This window comes from Eretmochelys imbricata, chromosome 1, assembly GCF_965152235.1.
Source record: "Eretmochelys imbricata isolate rEreImb1 chromosome 1, rEreImb1.hap1, whole genome shotgun sequence".
Classification (NCBI taxonomy): Eukaryota; Metazoa; Chordata; order Testudines; family Cheloniidae; genus Eretmochelys; species Eretmochelys imbricata.
In genome coordinates this window covers 275,862,664-275,890,306 of record NC_135572.1, presented here as the reverse complement: position 1 = coordinate 275,890,306, position 27,643 = coordinate 275,862,664, and the positions used below count along the sequence as shown (strand labels likewise).

Sequence of the window (27,643 nt, the reverse complement as noted above, 5' to 3'; positions counted from 1 at the left end):
GAACATGCACAAAACCTCTGCAAAGTAAAAAAAAAAGAAAAGAAAGAAAGAAAGAAAAAAACAAACTAAAGAACTTGTGATCTGAAGGAATGTCGGAGGAATCATGGAAAAGTGAAAGTACTAAGTGTCGTAACTTGGAAAAATAAAGCAAGTTACTGCACATAACTGATAAATTAAAGTTCCTATGAGGACTATTACGGCCTATATTTTGCCTAACTCTTGTGCAGGTACATGGGGAATTTCCTCCCCCTTTTGTGCCCTGTTTTCACAAGGGCCAAGTACTATCATATTCCATGTGTTATGATCAATCTACAAGTGTCTCTAAACAATTTGGAGTGCAAAAAATCATCAGTGTTTGGAATACATAAATATGAATATTTTTAATTCAGTTTTATGAACTGCTTTAAGATTCTTGCTTTATATATTTTTCTTCTAGTGGGTTCACATACTTTGGATAATAAATGAAGTAATTCACAGCAGTAACATAGGAGATGCTAATGTTGTAGTACTTGCAGAGGTCACGTTACGTCTGACTGCGATATTGGAGAACATAGCTGACTGTGCAAATAAATCTGCAAAAACAGGTAAAATGTTCAACAAGGTAATGGGAGTATTATTGGAAATAGGTATGGAAGGAATATCTAAATATAAGGTATAATTAGCTAATCAATTTTCTTTTTTGTTGGCCATTTTCTGAACTGAAGTCTGTGGTTTTCGAATATATTTATTTGTTTTGGTTGGTTGTTGATAGCAGCATGCTTGATTTTATTTTAAATAAATGCTATAAAATATAAATTGTTTAGACTTAAGTTGGTGAGTGTGACAGATGCCCTTCATTCAGGATCAATGGAAGAAGCAGTTAAGCTCCTTTATGAAGTAAGATAGCTGGAGACAATATGAACCACCACCCAAAACATAGGCCATATGCAAGACCAGTCAGAAACTGAGCTATGTGGGCAGAGGAGTTTCTCTGGGTTTTGCTGGATGGAGGTATGTCTGTTTGTGAGACGAAGCTCTGAGAAGTAGCCAGAGAATAGCCAGTGAGAAGGAGACAGAAAGCCAAACAGATAGCTGTTTCCCCCAGCTCCCATTGGCCAGGAATGGTGAATCACGGCCACTGGGAGCTGTGGGACGCCATGCCTGCGGACAGTCAACATAAACAAAATGTCTCGGGGCCTGTCAGCAGATTACCGTGATGGGCTGTGTGCCGAAGGTTGCCAACCCCTGTTTTAGAGCATTAAAAATGTGCAGTAATCAAAACAATACGATTAATGTCACAGTCAAGTGCTAGAAAACTCCCACTTCCAAGGTCTTCAGTTATTAATAGAACTAGTCAATTATTACTAGTCTTATAAATTCAGTGCAGTTGATTTTCATTTTACTTTTACTTTTTTTTCTTACCCAGCAGGAGAAAGAAATGAATCGGTATTACCTTCACAAACTCATATCTGTGACATTCCTGAAATACTGAAGGTAATATATAATTCTTTGCCACTTGCATAACATTTTCAGAAACCATAGCACATGTCCCTTTCTAAACATTTTAAAGTTAGAAACATTCCTATAAAATGTAGTACTTAATTTTATAAAGTCGAACAGTTTGCACCGATATGCTAGAGCAGAGAAAAATTGTAGATACTTCAAATCTTCATCATGTAAACCCAGAGAAGTTATTTTTTTCTGACCTTGTACAGTCCTTTGTGATCTGAAAGATATTTTGTGCTAAAGCTCATTCTTCCTTTATACCGTGTCCATACTTCTTTCCATTGTACTCTCTCTGTTGTGCTGCAGTCAGAGCAGGCCTTATCCTGTAGGAAGGACTTGTGAAACAGAACAGACCCAGGCCAGGATCTTTAACAGGGGCTGCACTTGGTACCGCATACAGGAAAACGGTCCCCACCCACACACAGACTCTGTCCCATGGCAACTACAATCTAGCCCCCATCAATATAACCTTTGTTGACACCTGTGTTCTGAGCGCAAACTGATTGGTCTTTTGGTGTGGTCTCAGCTATCCTGTCAGCTCCAGGCTGCATGTTTATAAGAGTCCCCTTTTGCAAACAGCTGGTTCCTCTCCTAGAAGCTCCTAGTTGTGACTCTGCACCCCAGCACTCTGGGGTTTCTCAATCTCTGCCCCAGCTCAGTGCTGCTGCTTCTCCTCTGCGTGCTGTTGGCAACTTTCTAATTGCTGAAAACTGGACATCCCTGACCTTCCCCTGCCCTGCCTCTTCCCATAAGCACAAGGATTGCTGTAGCTCACGAAAGCTTATGCTCAAATAGATTGGTTAGTCTCTAAGGTGCCACAAGTACTCCTTTTCTTTTTGCGAATACAGACTAACACGGCTGTCACTCTGAAACCTGTGTATAATAGAAATCTCTCAGAGATGGCACTACACAATGGGAACTGCTTGACCCAAGTCACAGCAAAAGAGCTTTCCAGCAAGTGGGAAGAAAATATAAAAAGGGGAAAATGACATCGGGGGTGGTGGTAGTCCTCACTCTCCCTACAACAACACACCTGGAAACACCTGAGGAACAAAGACTGAACTGTGGGAAGTGATGGTCCCAGGTTAGAAGGATTTTTAGCCTGTGTATGAAAACCTGAGAAAGCCAAGGCAACTTGTGCCTTAAGATCTGCCAGCCTGTTTATCACTCAGGGTGAGAATTTGCTAATTTATATCCTACCTATCTAGTGTGTTAAGATCAGTTTGTAGTTTTGTTTATTTACTAAGATAATCTCCTTTTGATCTGTTTGCTATCACTTCTAACCCCTTAAAATCTACCTTTTGTAGTTAATATACTTGTTTTGTTTTGTCTCTAAAACCAGTGTGGAGCTTATACTTGGGGCAGAGAGCTGTTGCATATCTCTCTCCACATTGAGGAAGAGGGCAAATTTTATGATCTTACGCTGTATGGTTCTCTGTGTAGTGCAAGATGATACAATTCTGGGTTTACACTCCACAGGGGGTGTGCACTTGCATGCTGGGCAATTCCTTAGCTGTGCTCTCCCATGCAGAGCTGCTCTCAGCATCTGTGTGAATATAGCTGCAGCTTGGTGTGTCTTCACCTGTATGTGTGCCGGAAGGAGGCTTGAAAGCTGGTCACAGCAGCACAGAGTAAGGGAAACCCAGGCTGGTCGGTCAGGGGGGCTCAGTGGTATCCGAGTTCCAAATGGCACCCCTGGGGGTGGGGGGAACCTGTCACAGGGACCCTGTCCTCCACCACTGGGTTTCTTCTGCTGGTATAGACTGAGCAGTTTTTATACCACTCCTTCACGGATTGGTCATCCCTACCTAGTAGAATCTCGGACTGACTTGCAGCATGCCTGGACCACTTCAATGGGGATGGCATCTCTAAGTCCAGTACTTCACGGTCAGGGCTTTCAGTACATGGTCATCCAGTGCTTCTGGTTCCAGCGTTGTCAGCAGTCTGGACAGGGCATCAGCAATGGTGTGTCTCTGGCCAGACCAGAATTCCAGAGATATTGTAGTTGGCCAGTCTTAAAATCCAGCATTGTTCTAGTGCTCCCAAGTTGGCAGAGCCAATGTGCTCCAGGGGATTGTTATCCATATATGTAGTGAAGCAGGTTGGTCCCAGGTAGCCCTTAAACTTTTTGGTGATTGACCAGACCAGAGCCAGGAATTCTCGTTTGAAGGAGCTGTAATTTTATTGTTCCAATCTGTTTGTTTTAATGCCTGGCTGGCATATGTTATCACCCTCTCCCACCTCTCCTGGTCCTGGGAGAGTACAGCCCCTAGTTTCTGGCATCTGTATACAGTTTGTAGTCCAGGTAGACCAAGTGAGTGGATGGACGATACCAAGTCTGTCAACAAGTTTTTGACCTGCTGTTTACCCATCCAGGTCCTGATACTTTTGGGTGATCACAGCTGCTACTGAGAGGTCCCATCAGTCCCACCCTAAGGCCACTCCCAAGTTTAAGGAATTTATGAAGCAGGATTTATATGACAGAAAGAATTTATTCCACCATCACTCTTCCAATGAGAGTTTCTCATTATCAGACTCTTGTAAAAATATAATTTTATTAATTTCTCTGCAATTTCTAAATTTGCTGACAAGTTGACAGAGTAACATAAAGAATAGTTTTTAGCTTTGGTTTCTGAGGGACATCTTACGGTTCATACATCCCTTCAGGCAGCAGTAAACACCAGTGATATGGCCTCACATTCTGTAGCCACTGCACTCTACATGCAGCGTTATTTGTGGCTATAGGCTTCTGATATTCTAACGTAGCTGCAGAACGCAATAGAGGACTTACCTGTTGAGGATTCTAAACTGTTTTCTGCTAACCAGATGATGCTATGCACACACTAAAGGACTCATGCAACACTTCATTCATTAGGACCTTATATTCTGGTTACAAAGAGGAGTCAGTTTAGGCTGCAATCTTACTCCAGAACCTCATTCCAACAGAGGTCTAAGTGAAAGCCAGCCTTCTCCATTGGGCGGGGTGTGGGTGGGTGGGTGAAGGGGACTTTCTCACCAAACAGCTGCAACTTCCAAGCAATCATTTTGACTTCTTGGTCGGACAGCACACCAGCTATATCTCCTCTCTTTGGATCATGTCTGTCCTTTTTCATTGTGCTTGGGAAAGCATCATGTCAGACATGTGAGTGCTCAACAGAGTAAAGGAGGGATATGTTATCCAATTTACCTGTCTCTCTTTTTCCAATCAGCCTTCCCCATCCCTTTCAGGGACCTTTCTCAGAGTCTGTATTACTTCAAGAACTATGGTCTCTTCTAGAATTGGAAGGAAGGCACAAGTTCCTTACCAACATGGAGGAAAAGGCTTCTGTTCCCAGTATTTCCTGGTCCCCCAAAAATCTGGTGGCCTCTTCCCTATTCTAGATCTAAGAATGCTGAACTATTTCATCAAGAAAATTAAGTTCAGGATTTTCACCCATGTTTCTATTATCCCTTCCCTAGAGATGGGAAATTGGTATGCTGCCCTTTGTTTACAGGATGCATACTTCCACATGGTGATACATCCTTGGCACAGGAAGTACCTTCAATTCATAACAGCACCAACTGTTACCGATACACAATGCTTCCCTTCAGACTGTCGTCAGCCCCAAGAGTCTTCACCAATTGCATGGCAATAATGATAGCCCACCACTGCTGTTTGGCCATTCAAATATTTCCTTACTTGGGTGATTGGCTAGTTTGTGGAGCATCAAGTGACTAGGTGCAAAACAGCATCCTAGTCATAAGATAACTGTTCTCCCATCTGAGCCTGAAACTAAATTTGGGCAAATCGCAATTACATCCAACACAGTGCATAATCTTAATCGGAGCAGACCTCATTGCCAGGACTTGGGGGGAGGGATAGCTCAATGGTTTGAGCATTGGCCTGCAAAACCCAGAGTTGTGAGTTCAATCCTTGAGGGGTCCATTTAGGGATCTGAGGCAAAAATTGGAGATTGGTCCTGCTTTGAGCAGGGGGTTAGACTAGATGACCTCCTGAGGTCCCTTCCAACCCTGATATTCTATGATTCTATGACTGCCATAACTTACCTTCTAAAGGGAGGTATCAATCTATAGCTTTCCTTTCTGGAAGCCTCAAGTCCAGCCTTAAGACAACAGTGCATGTCAGCTTTCAGCTCTTGGGTTACATAGCCCCATACATAACTCTGCATGCCCACACATAACTCTGCATGACAAACTTCAACTCCACTGTCTATAGGTCTGGATCTATTAGCTATGTCCAACCACTCTTTGGACTTGTGGATTTGTGTTTCTGCACAAATGCTTCAGTCTCTTGATTTTGTGGCTGGATCCTCATTATGTGTGCTAAAGAGTTCTGTTTTTGTCCCCAAAACTGAATATAACTCTGATAACAGATGCATATACCAAAGTTTGGGGAGCCCATTGTGGTCAACTCCAGAAACAAACTCTTTGATCGAGCCAGGAAGTGTCACTCCATATGAATGTGCTAGAGGTCTGAGCTGTTCTTCAGGCTAGCAAGTTGTTTATGTCTACCATTGAGGACTATGTGATACAAATTCCTACAGTCAACACCTCCACCATGTTTTATCTTAACAAGCAGAGAGGTGCAAGATCATGTCAACTGTGCCAGGAGGCAACCCTCATGTGGAATTTGTTCATTCATCATGTTTCCCTGAAGGCTTTTCACCTTCCAGGAGTGAGAAACACACTTGCAGATTCCCTCAGCAGGGTTTGTGTACATCAACATGAGTGGTCAATCAGGAAGGACATTCTCCTTCAGAACTCCCACCACTCAGAGAATCCAGCAATAGACTGATTTGTGACCAACCTGAACAACAAGTGCACGAGATTTTGCTCAAGGCAGGCCACAGTCTGAGTTCCATCATGGATGCCTTTCTTCCTCCATGATCCAGTCATCTCCTACATGCATTCCCTCCAGTTCCTCTCATTGTGAGGGTACTCAGGAAGCTGAAAAGAAACAGAAGAACATTGATTCTTATTGGATGGGTGTGGCTAAGACAATATTGGTTCCTGGCCCTATATCAGCTTTCTGTCCAGTTGCCAGTAATTTTATCACTAGTTGAGGATCTTCTGTCCCAGAACCAAGGCAAGTCTCTACATTCTAACCTCCAATCTCTCCATTTTATGCATGGATGATCTCTGGTTGAATTCTCAGGAGCAATTGTGCTCCCAAGTGGTTCAGACCATCTTGATAAGAAGCAGAAAAGAATACACTAGAGCCCTGTATGCAGCAAAGTGGAAGAGATTTTCAATTTGGACATGATCTCAACATTTATCGCCTTATCACATGGAAGTTATGTATGTGCTAGACTGTATGTTGGCACCTGAAAGCACCAGGCCTTTCAGTTTGTTTTGTGACAGGTCACTTGGCTTCCATTTTTGTGTTACATCTGCCAGTAGATGGGTTTTCCATTTTCTCTCGCCCTCTCATTTCCCAATTCTTGAAAGGTCAACTCAATGATTACCATTCTGTGTCTGATCCTGTACCTGTATGAAATCTCAGTGTAATCCTCACCAAACTCATAGGAACCACCCCCCTTTCAAACCTATCGCTACAACCTCACTATTGTTGTTTATGAAAACAGCTTTTCAGGTGGTAATCAATTCTTCTGTGGGGGTTTCAGAACTTCATGCTCTCTTAGGTGATCCTCCTTTCATAGTTTTTGACAAAGACAAGATTTCCCTTAGGCTACCCCTTAAGTTTATGCCTAAAATAGTGCCAGATTTCCAAATGACTCAAACTGTTAATTTGCCAGTGGTTTTTTTTTCTCTGAAACCCAATTCTTCTGAAGCTAAAGAAACACTTCATACCTTGGATGTTCATGGAGATTTGGTATTTTACCTGACTGCACTGTATCCTTCAGCACTTCTCCCAGGCTCTGTGTAGTGTCAACTCAGTAAATCTCACATTGGATTTCTGATTGCATTAAGCTCTGCTACAATCTTGCTCAAGTTTCTCCTCCACTGAGCATAATGGTTCACTCCACCAGGGCTCAGTCAACTTCATCAGCCTTTCTGAGCAATGTTCCCATAGCTGATATCTGTAAGGGAGCAACATGGTCATCTGTACATACTTTTTTAGCTCATGATACCATCACTCAAACCTCTTGTAACGATGCCAATTTTGGCATATTGGCTTTACAATCTCTGTTCAGATGATCTGAAGGCCCTCTACCTCAAAGGGGCTGATGGAGTCACCAGTAGTGGAATGTATAGGTGCACAATGACTTAAAGGAGAAAAAATAATTACTTATTCGTACAGTAACTGTTGTTCTTCGAGGTGTGTAGTGCATCTGTACATTCCACAGTCCTTTCATCTTTCCCGCTACCTTGGACATGACATACAGTGGTGTAAAGGAAAAGAGAGGGAGGTGGCAGCCACACCCCTTTTCTGCCCTTGCCTTAGAGCATGAGGAGAGATGGGGTGCATGTGTCACTTAGTGTTACTGCTGGCAAAAGTCTCTGACTTGAGTGCCCTAGGTACACAAACACCATCAGCAGCGGAATACATATGTTCACAACAGCAGGTAAATAACCCTTTTTTCCTCACTACCTGGGCAATGCTCTACCAGCTGCTGGAATGTTCCTGAAGCGTTGCAGAGGCTAAATGGCCTGTGCATGAATTCATAGAGTCCTATCGGGGTAACGAAGGCCATTTTTTCCTGGTCCTTTGATGTCATTGGTACCTGTCAATACCCACAAGCTAGCTCTTTGGTGGAAAATAGGGAGGCGTATTTAAGTGCAGTCAGTGCTTCCTCTGTGTAGGGGAGTGGTCTTTATATATAACTTCATTGAGTTTCCAATAGTCCACACAGAAGTGGAGTTTCCCTCTTTTTTTTTCTTTACCAGGACAATGGGGGCGGCCCATGGACTGTCGCTTGCTCTGATAATATTTGCTTCCTTCATTTCATTGAGCATCTCTTTTAATGGTTGATATAAGGCACGTGGGACCATCTGGAACTTCTCTCAGATCAGGGAGTGGTTGGTGGCAATCGGATGCTGGATAGGAGTCTGTCACAGGGTGCTCTACTCACTGTGGAGCGCCTCCTTCTGGTCATGTTTGGGCATTAGCTCTGCCAGGCCAACATCCCTCCTGAAGTTGCTCACTCTGTCTCAGTCTCAGTCTCACTGTCTTCATACTTGACTACTTCTGCTTCTTGGCTTGGCCCTCCAGCCAGGTCAATGTAGTCCTCCACTTTCAGGGTATCAAAGTTTCTTGGGACCCACTGTTCCAGGCAGTCTTTCCTCTCACTGCCCCTTAATGGCACCACTGCCCAGTGGCTGGTAGGGGAACCCAGGCCCACCCTCTACACTGGGTTCTAGCCCAGAGACCCTGAAACAAGCAGTCAAGAACTGCATGGCCTTGAACCTTACTGCTCTATACCTGGACTACCTCCTACCTTTCCTTCTCTCACCCTGAGTATGACTGCAGCCTCCTTCTCTCTGCAGCTCCCTTTTAGTCCCAGCTACTGGGCTTTATACAGGCCCCTCGTGTTTCTATCTAGCTGAATTTTATCTCTAATTAGTCCTTGCTCCCTGGCTCCTCTTCCAGGTGCAGTCTATGGAGTTAATTGGCCCATCTAGCCACCTAAACCCCTTCAGGCTTTGTGTAGGGTGGACAGCCCATCACAGAGTCACACACTCAAAGTTGGCCAAGTTCTTGGAGAAGGTGGCAGAATGTTTCCAAGTCAGATGCTTTCTCTGTTCTGTGGTAATCTCCACATTGCCCATATCTATTTCCTGGAGCCAGGCCTCCTGAACCTTCGCTAATGCTACTCTACAAGGCAATAGGTGCACTCCCAGCCTCTGGTCTCGCTTTGGGAATTGCTACATCTGCCCAGTCAAGGCAGAGGACCTGTGCAATGACCTGACTGTGGTACAATCTTATAGGCTGATGGGCTTGGTTCAGGACTCTCCTGACAGCACCCCTTTCTTGACAGTGGCCAAGCTACAGGCCACGATGATCAGGTTTGCACTGGTGCCGGGGTAGGGCTCCACTGGGGTGGTATAATCTTTGCCTCTATGTCAGTCTTTGTCTTACACAGGAGAACGGTCTTGGTATCTGGCCCTATTCTCAGAGGGCGAGTGTCCCAGATCTTAGCCTTTCCATGCATGTTGGGGAAGCACTGCTACTTCTGTATTTCTCTATTGGTGTTCTACCACACTCTTTTCCCTGTGGGGTATCCAGGATTAATGACCCTGCAGTACCTTTAGAAGTTCATTATAGCAGTGCTGGAGCAGGTTCATGTGTAGAACAACAGGGGGCAGGGTGTGGTTATCAGTTTCACTTACAGTGATCCCCAGTTGGCAAAGTGTCTCGGAGCCTAGCCTTGTACATCAGCAAGCATGTACCCCACATAAGGAATGTTGAGTCCATTCTCAGCAACTAACCAAACCCAGTTGTTGGGAGGGGTAGATAAGTCCTATGACTGCCAGTGCCATAGAACTCCCCTGAGAACTCGTGTCCAACAGGGCATCCATCCACACACCATTGAGGTTGATGGGAACGATCAGACACTTGCTGATGAATCTGGATTGTTCCCAGTTGGGTGTTGGGCCTAGTGATTGTCCCTGCAGAGTTTGATCCCGCACCCTGAGGGTCCCCTGTTTAGAGCACCCAACGTTGGGAGCACCTTCTCATGATGTAGCCGGCTTCCCAACATTGTCCCTTCTTAAACTTCCCAAATCCTATTCATGACCCACTTGTAAGGTAGGGGTTCCCCGGATTTGGGTAGGAGTCCTGGGTTCCAGTCATGTGTCTCTGCACAAACACCAACCTTCCCTTCTAGGGGGGCAGAGTTAGCTCCTGATACTGGCACCTGCATTGTGAGCTCAAAGTGGTGGGTCTTGCGACATGATTGCAGCCGTCCTGTTAGCTCCAGGTTGTGCATCTGTAAGAGTTGCGTTTTGCAAGCAGCTTGTTCTCCTCCAAGCAGCTCTTGATTCCAGTTCTGCATCCTGTCTCAGTCTCTGCCCCAGCTCAGTGCCACTGCTTCTCCTCTGCCTTTTCTTTTGTTCTCTCCTCGAACCTTCCCGTACCTGTTCCCTGTCCTGCCCCCCATCCGCTCATTGGCTCAAACTCACACAGGTGGTTTGTAGTTAATTCTGTATTCTTGTTTTGAAGTGGCACTGCCCCCAGCTAATCCAAGTCTATGCATAGTAGCTGGGAGGCAGAACGGGGGAAGAAAGGAAGGGGAAGGGAGAACTGACACCCACAGGTGTGATCGCAGTGCATGGGACCAGCTTTAAGATTTTGGAGAGGATTAGTAATTTGATTCTTTTGGGATCTACCAAATTTAATATATTTAATTTGTATAAAAGATGTCCTGTATGGAGCTCTTGCTTCATTCAGTGAGACCCTCAAAGGCGACTATAGTCTTGAAAGTTGTGTGTGAATGAAACATAACTTCACTGAAGCCCTTACCTTTCAGGGCATTGCAGTGCTGTCCAGGCAAATACTTCCAGATTATGGCATTTTTTCTTTTAAAGAAATCTAGGAAATTTCACGTTAAAAAGCTCTATATCAAGAGACCATTCAAGTTCCATCACTAAGCCCTATAGGACAAAAAGCTATATGGTATTATATTGTATTATTTGAGATATAATATGTCATTAGGTAATTTAAGGACCATGGACCAGATTTTAAAAGGTATTTAGGCATGTAGTAGGCATTTTGAAAAGCACCTAGGTGCCTAACACTCATTGAAATCAATTACTTTAGGCACATAGGTGCTTTTGAAAAGCCCAATAAATGCCTAAATATATTTCTAAATCTGGCCCTATATCTTAGTGCACATGCACAGGGAGCATCCTTCACACTGGAATATCCTAACTTTAGAATGCTTGCTTCTGAAACCTTATTTTTTTTTACAGTTTTTTAATAGAATATTGTAAAACTGCTGCTAGGGAATACTAAATTTATGGCTGAGATTTTACCTCCATTGTAAACATATTCTGAGAAATTTGCCTTTGCGGATTTGAATGTTGTTTTAGAAAGTTTGAGGAGAATCTGTCCGTGTGTGTTTTTAGTTATATGTGAATGAGAATATATATATTTACCACTAACTGATAAATGGCTGAACTTTAAAATTTCAAAATTAGCATGTGAAGCCAATGGGAATATTGTCTGTCTAAAGAGAATATGATTGGACCTTAATAGCAACAACAAAAAATGATTGCACTTTGTTTTCCATAGTATATAATGTAGCTGTTAGCGCTACTCTCAGTTTATTTGTATGTGAATTTATTTCAGAAAAGCCCTGCAGAACAGTTACATTTTGCTTATGAAAATCTTGAAAAAGCAATTAATGGAATGAACATGTCTCGCTTAATGACCATTTTACCAGATGGAAAATCAGTACTTGACACCTATTGTACAAAGGTAAAGTATTACAGACCAGTCAGCTTAACTTTTGAACCCGGAAAGATAATGGAGCAAATAATTAAGCAATCAATTTGCAAACATCTAGAAGACAATAAGGTGATAAGTAACAGTCAGCATGGATTTGTCAAAAACAAATAGTGTCAAAGCAACCTGATAGCTTTCTTTGACAGGGTAACAAGCCTTGTGGATGGGGGAAAGTGGTAGACATGGTATATCTTGACTTTAGTAAAGCTTTTGATACTGTCTCGCATGACCTTCTCATAAACAAACTAGGGAAATGCAACCTAGATGGAGCTACTATAAGGTAAGTGCAAAACTGGTTGGAAAACCGTTCCCAGAGAGTAGTTATCAGTGGTTCACAGTCATGCTGGAAGGGCATAATGAGTGGGGTCCCACAGGGATCAGTTCTGGGTCTGGTTCTGTTCAATATCTTCATCAATTATTTAGATAATGGCATACAGAGTACACTTATAAATTTTGCCGACGATACCAAGCTGGGAGGTGTTGCAAGTGCTTTAGAGCAGTGGTTCTCAAAGCCGGTCCGCCGCTTGTTCAGGGAAAGCCCCTGGCTCGCTGGACCGGTTTGTTTACCTGCCGCGTCTGCAGGTTCGGCCGATAGCGGCTCCCACTGGCCAATTGGGATCCTTCCTTGGCCCATGCTGCTTGCTGCAGCCCCTATTGGCCTGGAGCGGTGAACCGCGGCCTGTGGGAGCCGTGATCTGCTGAACCTGCGGACGCGGCAGGTAAACATACCGGTCCGGCGCACCAGGGACTTTCCCTGAAGAAGTGGCGGACTGGCTCTGAGAACCATTGCTTTAGAGGATCTGATCTCCTGTATAAGACAGACCGTAGAACTTCCCCAAAATAATTCCTAGAGCAGATCTTTTAGATGAACATCGCATCTTGATTTAAAATTTGTCAGTGCTGGAGAATCTATCATGACCCTTTGTAAATGTTCCAGTGGTTAATTACCCTCACTTAAAAATTTACACCTTATTTCCAGTCTTAATGTGTCTTTAACTTCCAGCCATTGGATCATGTTATACCTTTTTCTGCTAGATTGAAGAGCCCATTATTAAATATTTGTTCCCCTGTAGATACTTATAGACTATAATCAGGTCACCCCTTAACCTTCTCTTTGTTAAGCTAAATAGATTGAGCTCCTTGGGCCCATCACTGTAAGACACATTTTCTAATCCTTTAATCATTCTCGTGGCTCTTCTCTGAACCCTCTCCAATTTATCAACATCCTTTTTGAACTGTGGACACCAGAACTGGACACAATATTCAAGATGTAGTGTGTCAGGCTGACAGACCTATAATTACCCAGGGCATCCCATTTACCCTTTCTAAAAATTGGCACAACATTAGTTTACTTTCATTCTTCTGGAACCTTCCCAGTACTCCAAGACTTATTGAAAATCAGCGTTAATGGTCCAATGAGCTCCTCAGCCAGCTCTTTTAAGTCTCTTGGATACAAGTTATTTGGACCTGCTGATTTAAAAATGTCTGACTTTAGAAGCTTCTGTTTAACATCCTCCAAAGATACTAGTGGAATAGAAAGAGTGTTATCATCACCATATGTAGAAACTATATAATCTGTTTTCCCCAAATTCAGAACAGAAATATGTATTGAACACTCCGCCTTTTCTGCATTATTGTTGATAATTGTACCGTTTCCATCTAGTAATGGATCAATACAATTGTTAGGAGTCTTTTAATTCCTAATATATTTTTAAAAATTCCTGTTGTCCTTAACTCTGCTGGCCACAAATTTCTCCTTATGTCTCTTTGCTTCCCTTAACAATTTTCCACAGTTCTTAGCTTCTGATTTGTATTCATTACTATCAACTTCTCCCTTCCTCCATTTTTATGTATACATGCCATTATATATATATATATATATATATATAATGCCACAATTCATGAAGAATTCAATGCTGGTTAAACTGACCTGGTTTAGAGTAGAAGTGAAGGCAGCTATAAATATATGTATATATTTCTGGGCATCTAGTAAGTTCTTAAATGATTCCAAATGATCATTCACGTTTTTCTGATTAAATTTTTCCTCCCAGCGTATTTGGCTCATACATATTGTAAAACACATTGTCTCCACTCATCCTACGTAAAAGGCGTGTTGAAAACGATCATTTCCCTGATGTGAACAGCATCTATTATTTCCATAACCTATTGTAGAGTAGTTGACCATGGATAGAACTATTTCATTTTTGATGTAGATAGTTCATTTGAGTGTAGTTTTGTGACTTCTGATTGTAAGATTCAGAAATCTGTGTTATGTTTCTTATCTGTGTCTGTGTATTATACTTTATTATTGAGTTTGCTTTTGACTATTTTAAAGAGAATGAATTTCTGAATATTTGTTATCTATATAGTTATGGCAAATTGCTGAAACTTCCTCAACATACTAAATTAGTAATTTTCTTATTAGTAATCTCAAAATAAATATATTAAAATGGCTTACTTTAAATCAGTATTTGCTTAATTAATTTCTTTTTATCAGAAGAATTCAAAAGGCCAAAATCTGAATGCTTCTTCAGCATATGGTAATGATAAGCCAGTCCCAAAAAACAATTTTGTGATGGATTTACACTTGGAGCTTATTCAGGCTCAACACAGAGTCGCTGTGAAACTTCTTAACATGAAACAAGGTAAGGTTTAATAAAGCTAAATAACTTTCACAGTTGGATTAATGTGTGTGTTAGTATATTTTTGTAATGTTATTTAAGTCATAAAAGTTTATCAATGCTTGTAAAATGCAGCAAATTTGGGGCAGTTTATATTTCACACACAATCAGAAATAACATGTTGAGATTAACATCTGTTTATCAAACAATATCCTGCAATCTTTAATCTGTGCTCGGTTACATCAGTGGGAATTAAATCTTAATATGGACTCCAGTATTTGGCTCCTAGACAGTGAGTTACATGATTTCAATTGTATTGCAAATTGCTGTAATGTTATTAAAATAAAGGAAGGAGGAAGCTCTGTAGATGGATCATCTGTACTATACACTCTCTCTAGAAAAGTAGATTTGAATAGTTTATTTTATAATATTTGTAGTCTCAATTTCTGTGCTACCAATTTACCCTTATCTACTCGATGTTAGCAAGAAACCTGCTCTCCCAGTCTGGTATGGAAGGCCCCAAAGAACCACTCTGCTTGGTCCATTTTTGAATATTTAAAAGCCATTATAAATCTTGTACTTCAGGATTTCCCATGAAATCCTAGTGTGGTAGGGTACTTCTTTCACCTTGTCAGCCTCTTTCTCCCTTGGACAGCGTAGGGGCCTGGAGTAAATCAGTCTGACTCTGGAGGGGTTTTCTCTTCACTGTGGTTTATTTTTCCTTATTTACATGGTTGGCCGCAGGCTAGGCCAAAGAAGTTCTCTTAAGCAAAACGAGAAAAAACCCTAATTCCCAACACAAACAGAAATATTTTCCCCTTTCCCCTCTTCAGGCTGTTATTGTACTGCACTGGCGCTGATCTTTCATCAGAAGAAGGGTTTTTAAAGGTCACTAGCAGCCCTTAATTGCCCTCAGGTATCTTTAATTAGTCTGAGTCTCTCACACTTCCCTAAAACACACACACAGAGGCTCTCACGAGTCACAGTCCCCCAATACAGATTGTCACACACGCATACAGTCTCACACTCCCCAACACACACACTGACTCTCTCTCACACACACACACACTGGCTCTCCCTCTGACTTTCTCACACACACTGGCTCTCATACACACACACACACACACACACGTATTATTGTTGTTGTTATTACTTCTTGGTACTTCCTGTCAAAATGCTTGTGGTGAGCCAGGAGTGGCTAGGGGCTGCAGGAGGGCTGTGGACTCTGGCAAGATGCAACCCCCATGTGTCAGCGCAAAGCCTGCCTTGAGCCACTGTCACACATGAAGCTCGGTGTATGTCAGCAATGGGGAGGTTCCGGCGGTCCGCAGGCAGAAGTAATGGCTGTGCCCCCTCGACACACTGGGGTCAGCAGTGCTGGCTGGGGCACCAGTTTAATAATACTGCGAAGGGCTCCATAATCCGAAGGACAGCCCTGACCATGCCCTTATATCTTTCAGGACTGACTTTGTCACACTAGATCAGTGGTTCCCAAACTTGTTCCGCTGCTTGTGCCAGGCTCGTTTGTTTACCTGCCACGTTGGCAGGTTCGGCCAATTGTGGCTCCCAGTGGCCGCGGTTTTCTGCTCCAGGCCAACGGGAGCTGCTGGAAGTGGTGTGGGCCGAGGGACATACTGGCCGCCGCTTCCAGCAGCTCACATTGGCCTGGAGCAGTGAACCATGGCCAGTGGGAGCTGCGATTGGCCGAATCTGTGGACGCGGCAGGTAAACAAACCGACCCGGCCCTGCAGGGGCTTTCCCTGTACAAGTGGCGGAACAAGTTTGGGAACCACTGCACTAGATAACACAAGATTCCTCTTTCCCCATGAGCTAGCAGTGCTCCTTAGGATCGTCGGGATAAGGGGATGGAATATTTTTGCTTGTCAGCTCACTCTAAGAAATGCCGATGATCCAAACAAAAGAACAGAGAGGAGCATATATTGTCAGAGTAAGAATTCAGATACAGAACTACCTATAAACCCTCTGACAGTACTCTTCAACAGGACCATCATAATGAGCAAGATGATGAAGTGTTTTCTATCCATATAGGTGTTCAAATGGATGGCAAAAATCTCAAGTCTACTAAGTCTCCTGGGAAAGATGAAAATTGCCTTCGTCTCTTCACAGGTAATGCATATTGATGTATTGATTAAAAAGTTTAGTGTAGTATTGCTATAAAATGTGTAAAAAATTAAGAATCCTTATTATATCACTTGTTTAACAATATATTTGTTTTACAGAATCAGATATAATGAATAAAATCAAAAAGAATAAGTTATCCAAAGCTATCTTCCTGATGCAGAAGGCTGCATTGATGTTCCCTAAAGGATCAAGCAGTTCTTCCCAAAAGCACCTCCTCGAGGTAATATAAATTATCTTTATTATGAAATTTCTGAAGTACCCTTTAAAATATCAGGTTTCAGAGTAGCAGCCATGTTCATCTGTATCCACAAAAAGAAAAGGAGGACTTGTGGCACCTTAGAGACTAACAGATTTATTTGAGCATCATCAAGGATCTACAGCCTATCCTGAAGGACAACCCATCACTCTCACAGATCTTGGGAGACAGGCCAGTCCTTGTTTACAGACACCCCCCCAACCTGAAGCAAATACTCACCAGAAACCACACACCAGAATCACTAACCCAGGAACCTATACTTGCAACAAAGGCCGTTGCCAACTGTGTCCACATAGCTATTCAGGGGACACCATCATAGGGCCTAATGACATCAGCCACACTATCAGAGGCTCGTTCACCTGCACATCTACCAATGTGATATATGCCATCGTGTGCCATGTACATTGGCCAAAGTGAACAGTCTCTACGTAAAAGAATAAATGGACACAAATCAGACGTCAAGAATTATAACATTCAAAAACCAGTTGGAGAACACTTCAATGTCTTTGGTCACTCGATTACAGACCTAAAAGTGGCAATTCTTCAACAAAAAAACCTCAAAAACAGACTCCAACGAGAGACAGCTGAATTGGAATTAATTTGCAAACTGGATACAATTAACTTAGGCTTGAATAAAGACTGGGAGTGGATGGGTCATTATACAAAGTAAAACTATTTCCCCATGTTTTTTCTCCCCCCTTCCCGCCCCCTCCACTGTTCTTCAGACGTTCTTGTCAACTGCTGGAAATGGCCCACCTTGATTATCACTACAAAAAGGTCCCCCCACACACACTCTCCTGCTGGTAATAGCTCACCTTACGTGATCACTCTCATTACAGTGTGTATGGTAACACCCGTTGTTTCATGTTCTCTGTGTATATAAATCTCCCCACTGTATTTTCCACTGAAGGCATCTGATGAAGTAAGCTGTAGCTCACGAAAGCTTATGCTCAAATAAATTGGTTAGTCTCTAAGGTGCCACAAGTCCTCCTTTACTTTTTAAAATATCAGTTTTTCACATTCCATGTAACACAGGACTGGATTATTTCTTCTTGCAAAAACACCCAAAAGGAAGGGATCTGAGGAATTTGAAGTCAACATGAAAACCCTGAAGCATTCCATGAGGTGGCAGGGAGGGAGGAACAGAAGGAGAGGGAAAGAAGTGTTTTTGACTCTTGTGGAATGGGCATTTGTTTCATCCCGAAATATATGGATTGGTTGGAGGCCAAGCCATCCAGGCACAGATCCTGCAACTCTGAGCCAGCTCTGCAGATCTCTCCAAATTCTTCATGTCCCACATGTAGGATTTTCTCCTAAAACTACATTGGATGAGATTCAAGATGAGACATGTTCACTCCCAGATCAATGACAGGTGTAAGATTTGGTATTGTGCGACTCATGGGGGTGAGTGCATTGCATGCCTGATCCAGAGCCCATTGAAGTCATTGGGAATCTTTCCATTGACTGCAAGGGCCTTTCCATTAGAATCCTCTCTTTGTCAGTGAAATACAGTACTTGTTTCTAGCCCTGGAACAGGAAGATATTGGACTCTAAAACTTGCAACTATATTAGAAAATATGTTTTCTGTCATTTTTAGACGTTTCTAAAATGTTAGTTATTTTTCTCATCCTTTCAGTCCCAGACAGTTGGACCATGGTAACAAAAACACCTGGCTTTACAGATAAAAGAATAAAAAAAGTGGTCCTAATAAGATTTTTAAAACACTCTAGAAATATTTTAAACTATTTTTTCTGTAAAATATGTGGTATATGGCAGAATACAGAATGGGGTGCGGTGTTGTGAAGATTTACCAGCAATTTGGCCATGAGGACCTGTAGTTCCACCACTTTTGAGTAACGTGGCCATCCCAAACAAATGCTGGTAAAGACTTTGTTTGTTACCACACTATTATATATTCTTTTCTCTTCCTGTGTATATATCACACACCAAAAAGGTAAGTAAAAATAATGTTATTTAGATTTGCAAGTTGGGTCCTCAAGAGTTAGGAATGCAAGAATTAAGGTTGCCCGTGCAACCTCCTAGCTAGCAGAAGGAGAAAGATGGTGCATGTGGGTGTGTGGGGAAGTGGGCTGGCTCCTGGGGTGTAACAGGGCTGGCTATTTCCTGAGCACCCACTTTTGGCCAGAGGTCACTGTTTCCCTGCACTCAGTCCAAAGGTAATTGAATTACTACCTTTCTAGGGGATCCAATGTATTTAGTCCTCTGGGTACACATTGGCCATCCAAGCTCCAACCCCATTCAAAGTCTCTTTCCTCTTAAGTAGGGATTCCCAGCCCTCCTTCCCAGAGCTTGGTCCTGTCACAGTCACTCCCAGACTTTATTTGGTGGGAGTTCAGCCTCCTGGTTCTTACTACTCCACTTTTCTGGTATTAGGGTCTTCCCTGCAGGAGCCTTTCTCACTCCTTACAAACTACCTGAACTTCGCCTCTTCACTGTAGCTTTCAGCTGCTTTTTATAGGGGAAACACCAGATCGCTTGCAGGTTGGGCTTATCCTGCAATTAGGGTTGTTTTAGCCTCAGGCTCTCTGGCTCATGGGACAAGCCACCCTGTTATATGGGGCCATGTGCTGAGAGTGGGGGTGATGGAAGGGAGACTGATTCTTCTCTCTTTCTCACCTCCCTCCCCCACCGGAGGTTGGGTGTGAATGGTCTTCCCAGATAGTGTGATAGGCCACGGCAGATATATGCTGGCCCCGGGCAGTGGGGCTCGGGCTTCGGCCCTGAACCCCAGCAAGTCTAAGCCAGCTCTGGCGATTCCATTAAAACAGAGTCGTGACTCATTTTGGGGTCCTGACTCACAGTTTGAGAGCCGCTGGGTTATAAAATTCCCTCGATTTTAACCAATATTTTGGGTAAGACCCTCCTTAGCCTACCCTTGGACTCATCTCACTTCTGAAACCTCTTGCCCTCCCTCCTATGGGGATAGAGGGTACCACAAGGGGACCTCAGTCTGTGAAGAATTCAGGCTATTCCTCCTCCCAGAGGACAAGTTTCACCAGCAAAATCTGTGTTTCTTTTATTCTGGGAACTAGCTTTAGTATTCTTCTGCACTGAACACTGGCTGCATGTTGCAACAAACTAAATGTTCTTCTTCAAGTGCTTGCTCATATCAGTTTCAGTTAAGTGTGCGTTCGCCATGTGCAAAGTCGTTGGAAAGTTTTTCCCCTAGCAGCACCCATCGGGTCAGCTTTGGAGCCCCCTGGAGTGGTGCCTCTATGGTGCTCAATATATGCCCTGCTGGCCCGGCGCCTGCTCAGTTTCTTCTTACCAGCAGTGATGGTTGTTGGAACTGCGGTGGCTTGCTTAGCAAATTCTCCTCTTATTCTCCTAGCCTTTCAGTTTGCTGTAGTTTTAGTGTTAGTTGTAGTTATTGAGGCGGCTCTGAGACCGCAATCTGCCTTGACGCAGCAAGACCTGGCACCGAGTTCATCGGTGCGGTGTGCTCCGGCATCCGTGGCAGAAGTAGCACCACAGAAGGGCTCTGGCCACTGGTCCCATTCCCCGGCACCACAGGAGTTGGCCAGTGGGATGCGTCCCAGGGAGGAGTACCCGGCACTGAAAGCTTTGGAGCTGGCACCGTCAACTTCGGCCCCACAAATCTGCCCATTGAGTCCGGTGCCATTGGACTCCCCAAGCCATGTGGTGGAAGAGGTGGGGCTCTGCATCCACCCCAAACACCTTTGAGGCTGTGAGGGACCTCATTGCCATAATGGCACCGTGGTCTCTGGCCCTCCACAACCAGCCTCCAGCGCCACCAAAGGCGGCACCGTCCCAAGGCAAGCTGGCGATATTGCGTCCACCTGCATCTCCAAGGCACTGCTCTCCTACACCGACAAGGAGGCACCGCTTTGAGTCCAGGCACCGATTCATCTCACGACAACACTGGGACTTGCGGCACTGGTTGGACCTGTGGCACCAGTCTGACTCACAGCACTGGTCTGGCTTGCGGCACTGCTTACCATCCTGGCACTGATCCTCATCTCGGCACAGGTCCCTGACTTAGTGGAGGTCCCGTTCTCTGCACCAATCATCACAGCACTGGTTGAGGTCTTGGTGTCTGTTGTCTTCGTGGCACCACTATGGATCTCGGCACTGCTCCTGTCAAGGCTGATTCCCCACTCTGGCACTTAGAGTGCAGAAGGTGGGGGCCCACAAGGACTCTAAAAATTAATACTTGCCACTCCAGGCTTGTATTAAACTCCCAAGGTTACAGCTTTTCTCTTACCTTGGATGGGTAGATGCTGCCACCACCCAAGTGCAAAACCCATTTGATGCCCCAGGAAGGCACACTTGAGAATTCCTTCCTGTGGGGTACCCTCAAGCTCTTTCATCCCCCCTCTGGGGAAGAGCTGAGAAAGAAAAACAAAAGAAATCAGCTGTTGCCACCAGCTAATTAAACAACATGTGCACAAACCTCTTAAGACACAAAAATTCCAATTCTGTTCTTAAAAAAAGTAAATTTTATTAATAAAAAAAAGGAAAGAAAATACATCTGGGAACTTAGGCTTTTGCTAGATTTTCAACAAAACAACTACGAGGATTAAGCATCAAGAATAGCTTTCTTGAGGTCCAGCTTAAAGATTACAAGCAAAACAAAAGCACCTGGGGTTAGCACAGAGGAATCCGCAAGCCATAAAGAAATAAAAGGGATAAACCTAATTGCGTCTTCCTAAACATTTCCTGCTCTACTTACATATCTGGGGTTTCAAATGAGTAGTTTCTAGGTATGATACTGAGGATTTTTCATACCTGGCCCAAGCTTCTCACAGCATCACTGCTCCCTGTCTGCCTCTCCCGAAAACAACAGACAGACAGACAAAAAGGGAGTCCTGTTTCAATTTTTAAAGGTTCTAGCCTTCCCGTTGGCTCTTTTGGCTAGATGCCCACTCACTTCCTTTTACCTATGCACAGCAGTGAGACTTTTTAACTCTTTACTGTTAGATCAATTAGAGAACAGCTACTAAGAGGGATTTTATAATGGCTGGCTGGCTGCGTGTCCATAAAAGAGAGCTACCCGTGCCCTTCATTTAACACAGCTCCCCATCCTTGTGGCACTGCTCACCAGCCCGGCTTTGCTTGGCACCGCCCTGGCCATCAAGATCCCGGTCCTCGTCTTTGGACTTGGAGGTGGGGTCCAGATACTCGCACTGGAGCTGGCACCAGTCGGCACACAGACGCCCCAACGTGAGCACAATGCCATGGCTGGCGCAAGGGCAGGGGCTGGCACAGTGGCCCTTTTGGACCCCCTGGGCATATCACTAGGTCCAGGGTACCTTGTCCAAGGGCTCCTGGTCAGTGGTATCTGAGACTGGGCTGCCAGCAACCTTGGCCAGCTGCCCTGCCCCCAAGGGCACTGAGGGGACTCCGACCTCAGTGCCTCCCCTGGAGCTGGCCCCTGCTCCTACAGCTGATCCAGGGATAATCGACCCAGAACAGGAGGCTGGGCAGGAGGCTCCAATGGATCAGGAGGTCCAGGATGACCCTGTTCCCCCGCTTGCATCCCCGTCATCCTCTCCAGACGAGGCAGTGCCAGGGACTTCTACTTCAGGGCTACCGCCTATAGACAGTGATGCCCACCAGGACATGCTGCGCAGGGTGGCGCGCAATATGGGTCTACAGGCTGAGGAGGTGGCAGAACAAGAGGACTGTGGACATACTGGCCCCAGAAGGTCCATCCAGGGTGGTCCTGCCACTTATCAAGACCATCCAGGTCAACTCAAAGGCCTTGTGGCAGACCCCAGGCTTCATTGCCCCCACAACTAAGGGTGTAGGAAGGAGGTACTTTGTCCCCTCTAAGGGGCAGAAGTATTTGTACACCCACCCACAGACCTGCTCCTTGGTAGTGTCGGTGGTGAATGAACGTGAGAGGCACGGGTAACAAGGACCTTCTTCTCAATGAGAGCAAGTCAACCCTGATACCAGCTCCAAGGATAGAGTTTCTCAGGGCAGTCCTGGACTCAGGGCATGCCTGAGCATTCCTGCTGGAAACCCATTTTCTAGTGATCTCAGATGCCATACAAGATCTCAGACAGTACCCTACCACTACAGCAAGGGCCTGCCTGAGACTACTTGGTCGCATGGCATCTTGTACATTCGTGGTTCAGCATGCCAGGATGCGTCTCAGACCTCTCCAGATTTGGCTCATGTCAGCATACTGCCCAGGATGTGACAGTCTGGACTCTGTGGTCACTCTTCTGGGTCACGTCCTCTAGTCCCTGGGCTGGTGGCTCAACCAACAAGACGTGTGCAAGGGAGTCCCCTTCCACAGACCTCAGCCCTCCCTGTCCCTGGTAATGGACATATCAGTGCTGGGGTGGGGCGTGCACCTGGGAGACCTTCAGACACAGGACCTCTGGTCTTAAGATGAGCTCTCGCTCCACATCAACATCAAGTAGCTGAGAGCAATTTGATTAGTGTGCCAGACCTTCCAGGCCCACTTGAGGGGTCAATGTGTGGGAGTCATGAAGGACAAAACAACTGCAATGTTTTACATAAACAAGCAGGGTGGCGCCTGTTCCTCTCCCCTCTGTTGGGAAGCCCTCCAGCTGTGGGAGTTCTGCATAGCCCACTCTATCCATTTGGAGGCAAAGTATCTCCCAGGATCACAGAACGAGCTGGCGTACTACCTCAGGAGATCGTTCCGCAACCACGAGTGGTCCATTCAGCTGGATGTCGTCCTCACCATCTTCTAGATATACTCCCCATATTGATCTCTTCACCGCGCGAAGCAACAGGAAGTGCCCAAGGTTCTGCTCCTTCTGGAACCACAGCCAGGGCTCCCTTGTGGATGTCTTCCTCCTCCCATGGTGAGATCATCTCATGTATGTGTTCCCACCATTTCCTCTCGTACACAAGGTCCTGCTCAAAGTCTGGAGGGACAAGGCGGCAGTCATCCTGGTGGCTCCGGCGTGGCCACATGAACACTGGTATGCCATGCTCCTGGACCTCTCGGTAGACACCCCAATCATGCTACCACTGCTCCCGGATCTGATTACCCAGGACCGTGGTCGCCTTCGTCACCCAGACCTCCAGTCTCTCCACCTCATGGCCTGTAAGCTTCATGGCTAAACCCCATGGAGCTCATGTGCTCGGAATTGGTCAGGGAAGTTCTGCTTGGTAGCAGGAAGCCCTCCACTAGGGCCACCTATCTGGTAAAATGGAAGCAGATTGCGATCTGGTGCTCCCAGAGCCATACTGCACCATTGCAGGCTCCCATTCCTGTCATCCTGGAGTACCTGCTGCAGCTCAAGCAGCAAGATCTGGCTGTTTCTTCCATCAAGGTGCACCTGGCAGCTATCTCTGCATTCCACCCGGGAGTGGCCAGGCACTCCATCTTCCCCAACCCCATGGTAAGCCACTTCCTCAAGGGCTTGGAGTGCCTGTACCCACAGGTTAGGTAGCCCATCTCTGCATGGGACCTCAACCTGATTCTTTCCAAACTGTTGGGAGCTCCATTTGAACCATTGGCAACTTGCTTACTCCTGTATCTATCATGGAAGGTTGCTTTTCTGGTTGCCATTACTTTGACGAGGAGGTTCTTGGAGCTCAAGGCCCTCACTTCTGACCGTCCATACATGGTCTTCTTCAAGGACAAGGTGCAGCTCAGGCCTCACCTGGCTTTCCTTCCAAAGGTTGCGTCTCAGTTTCATTCCAGCCACGACATTTTTCTGCCTGTGTTTTAACCTAAATCTCATGCGACCAGCCAAGAGCAACGGCTCAACTCTCTGGATGTTCGATGGGCGCTTGCTTTTTACATTGAGCACACTAAGCTGTTCTGAAAGTCGAACTAGCTATTCAGGGTGGTAGTAGACTATAAGAAAGTTCTCCTGGTCTTGTCACAGAGTATCTCATCGTGGATTACCTCCTGCATCCGCACCTGCTACGAATTAGCCAATGTTCCAACCCTGGCTCTCACAGCCCATTCCACGAGGGTGCAGGCCTCATGGGCAGCGTTCCTGGCCCAGGTGCCAATTCAAGAAATCTGCATGGCAGCGATGTGGCCCTCAATGCACACATTTGCCACTCATTACGCTATAACCCAGCATGCTAGAGATGATGCAGCCTTCAGCCAAGAAGTGCTCCAGTTTGTCATTCCATAACTCCGACCCCACCTCCAAGGTAGGACTTCGTAGTCACCTAACTGGAATCGATAGGAGCAAGCAGTCGAAGAAGAAAAAATGGTTACTTATCTTCTCGTAACTGTTGTTCTTCTAGATGTGTTGCTCATATCCATTCCAGACCCACCCACCTTCCCTCTGTCGGAGTAGCCAGCAAGAAGGAACTGAGGAGGTGCAGGGTCCGCAGGGTCATATATTGAGTGCCATAGAGGCGTCACTCCAGCGGGCTCCACAGCCAACCCGACGGGTGCTGCTAAGGGAAGACATTTCTGACGACTGTGCACGCGGCGTGCGCGCATCTAACTGGAATAGATACAAGGAACACATCTTGAAGAACAACAGTTACGAGAAGGTGAGTAACCATTTTTTCCAAAAAAAATCCTACTATTAAATTTCCAAGACCTACTCCTTTTACCCTAACTGTGCCTCCATGTTGCTGCAGGGAAGGTGAAAAATCCCACTGCACATCTGCCACTTTGGCCCAATGGGAAAAAAATCCTTCCTAATCCCCAAACAGGTGCTAGGTTAGACCTGCAACATCCTTAAAATGCTCCTGTATTACATCTAGAGGGAGGAAGGGTGAAGCAGCTAAAGTGGACAAAAGGCCCCCCAAATCCAAGAAGAGGTTTAAATTAATGGGGAAAGAGGGAAAGCAGGGCAGTCAGCTCTCAACCACCCTCCCTCCCCACTGCCTGGCCAATGGGAAGCGGAGGGCCCATGGAAGAGGAGGAGGGGCCCAATCCTGCATTCTCATGCATGTCCTCTTCCACTCTCTCATATTTTTTCTGAGCTATTTCACTGCCAGTCCTATCTGTATCTCACTCAGTGAGATAAAGTGGGGGACGGGGGGCAACCTAAGCTTCCTTCCCAAGCACGGCTGTTCCTAAAGTTTCCTCCCAGAAGTTTCTCCGAGTTAGCTCTCCACTTCTCTCAGATCACTTCGATCCCTTTTATGTCTTGATTGGAGCTAACAAGAGTTGCCTACCAGCATTAATCTTTAATCAGCACCAATAATAATTACTCACATCTTTCTCTACCGTTGTAACACCTCAGTTTGGGGTGACCCATCAAAGAGCCCTGCATTCCTGTTTTTGTATATTGTGAAATTCAGTTTAGCACAGAGGACTTACACAATGCCCCATTCACCACTTAAAGCCCACTAATCCTAAACCCAGGCCATAACTGATTAATGGGGCACTATGCGTGGGCCTCAGCATTGTGGAGAACTTTATCATACTATACTATTCATTTTGGAGATATTTTGCAAATATAAAATGTGTTTTGATTTTTCACCTTCATTTTGTCTTCTATTCTTATTTTTCATCATAGGATGCATTAGCTTTAATTCAGAAGGTTGAAGCTGAACAAAATGCATTGTGCTCCAATCTGAAACAAGCTATCTCTAGCAAGAAAAACAGAATCCCTCCTCCTCCTCTGTTGCTTTCCAGATCACATTGCTCCATGACATTTAAACCAGCCCCATTCACCTCAGATGTTCAGGTAATGCTTTTCATAATGACTCCATAAGAAAGATGTGAAACTATAAGTGGCAGTGAAGAAAGTTTCTTCAGCAATACCATATTTATCACAGTGCTCTTTGTCATTCTTAGGTAGATTATGTTGTTTTAACTGAATAAATTCTAAATTCTCATCTCTGTGAGTCCCTGGTGATTCACTGTTGTGAACTTGACATTTACCAGCAACATTACTCCTTTTCTTTTTAGGAAAAGAAGTACTTGTGGCACCTTAGAGACTAACCAATTTGTTTGAGCATAAGCTTTCGTGAGCTACAGCTCACTTCATCGGATGCATACTATGGAAAGTGTAGAAGATCTTTTTATACACACAAAGCATGAAAAAATACCTCCCCCTACCCCACTCTCCTGCTGGTAATAGCTTATCTAAAGTGATTACTCTCCTTACAATGTGTATGATAATCAAGTTGGGCCATTTCCAGCACAAATCCAGGTTTTCTCCCCCCCACACACACACAAACCCACTCTCCTGTTGGTAATAGCTTATCTAAAGTGATCACTCTCCTTACAATGTGTATGATAATCAAGGTGGGCCATTTCCAGCACAAATTCAGGGTTTAACAAGAACGTCGGGGGGGGGGGGGGGGGGGAGGGAAGGGGTTTGGAAAAAACAAGGGGAAATAGGTTACCTTGCATAATGACTTAGCCACTCCCAGTCTCTATTCAAGCCTAAGTTAATTGTATCCAATTTGCAAATGAATTCCAATTCAGCAGTCTCTTGCTGGAGTCTGGATTTGAAGTTTTTTTGTTGTAATATCGCAACTTTCATGTCTGTAATCGCAGCTGTAGCTCACGAAAGCTTATGCTCAAATAAATTGGTTAGTCTCTAAGGTGCCACAAGTACTCCTTTTCTTTTTGCGAATACAGACTAACACGGCTGTTACTCTGAAACATTTCTTTTCCTGTGGTCTGTTCTCTTCTGTTACTGCCATATATCATCCGTTTATGCTACCTGTCAAAAACTAATCCTTCTGCTAAACAGACACTATGCACACTTCAATTTGATGTTCAAAATAACCACTATCTGCAGTTTTTTCATGAGATGAATTTTAATAGTA

General features: G+C 44.7%; 1 protein-coding gene across 1 annotated transcript in view; it reads left to right on the top strand.

The window, feature by feature from the left end:
- The window catches only part of CFAP54 (cilia and flagella associated protein 54), a 192,905-nt gene that overhangs the window by 34,173 nt on the left and 131,089 nt on the right, over nt 1–27,643 (top strand). The window contains exons 15-21 of the mRNA XM_077807684.1: nt 437–584; nt 1,406–1,473; nt 11,738–11,866; nt 14,391–14,538; nt 16,564–16,641; nt 16,755–16,876; nt 26,380–26,550. Of these exons, the coding sequence (XP_077663810.1) occupies nt 437–584; nt 1,406–1,473; nt 11,738–11,866; nt 14,391–14,538; nt 16,564–16,641; nt 16,755–16,876; nt 26,380–26,550 (864 nt within the window). The remainder of the gene's footprint in view (nt 1–436; nt 585–1,405; nt 1,474–11,737; nt 11,867–14,390; nt 14,539–16,563; nt 16,642–16,754; nt 16,877–26,379; nt 26,551–27,643) is intronic.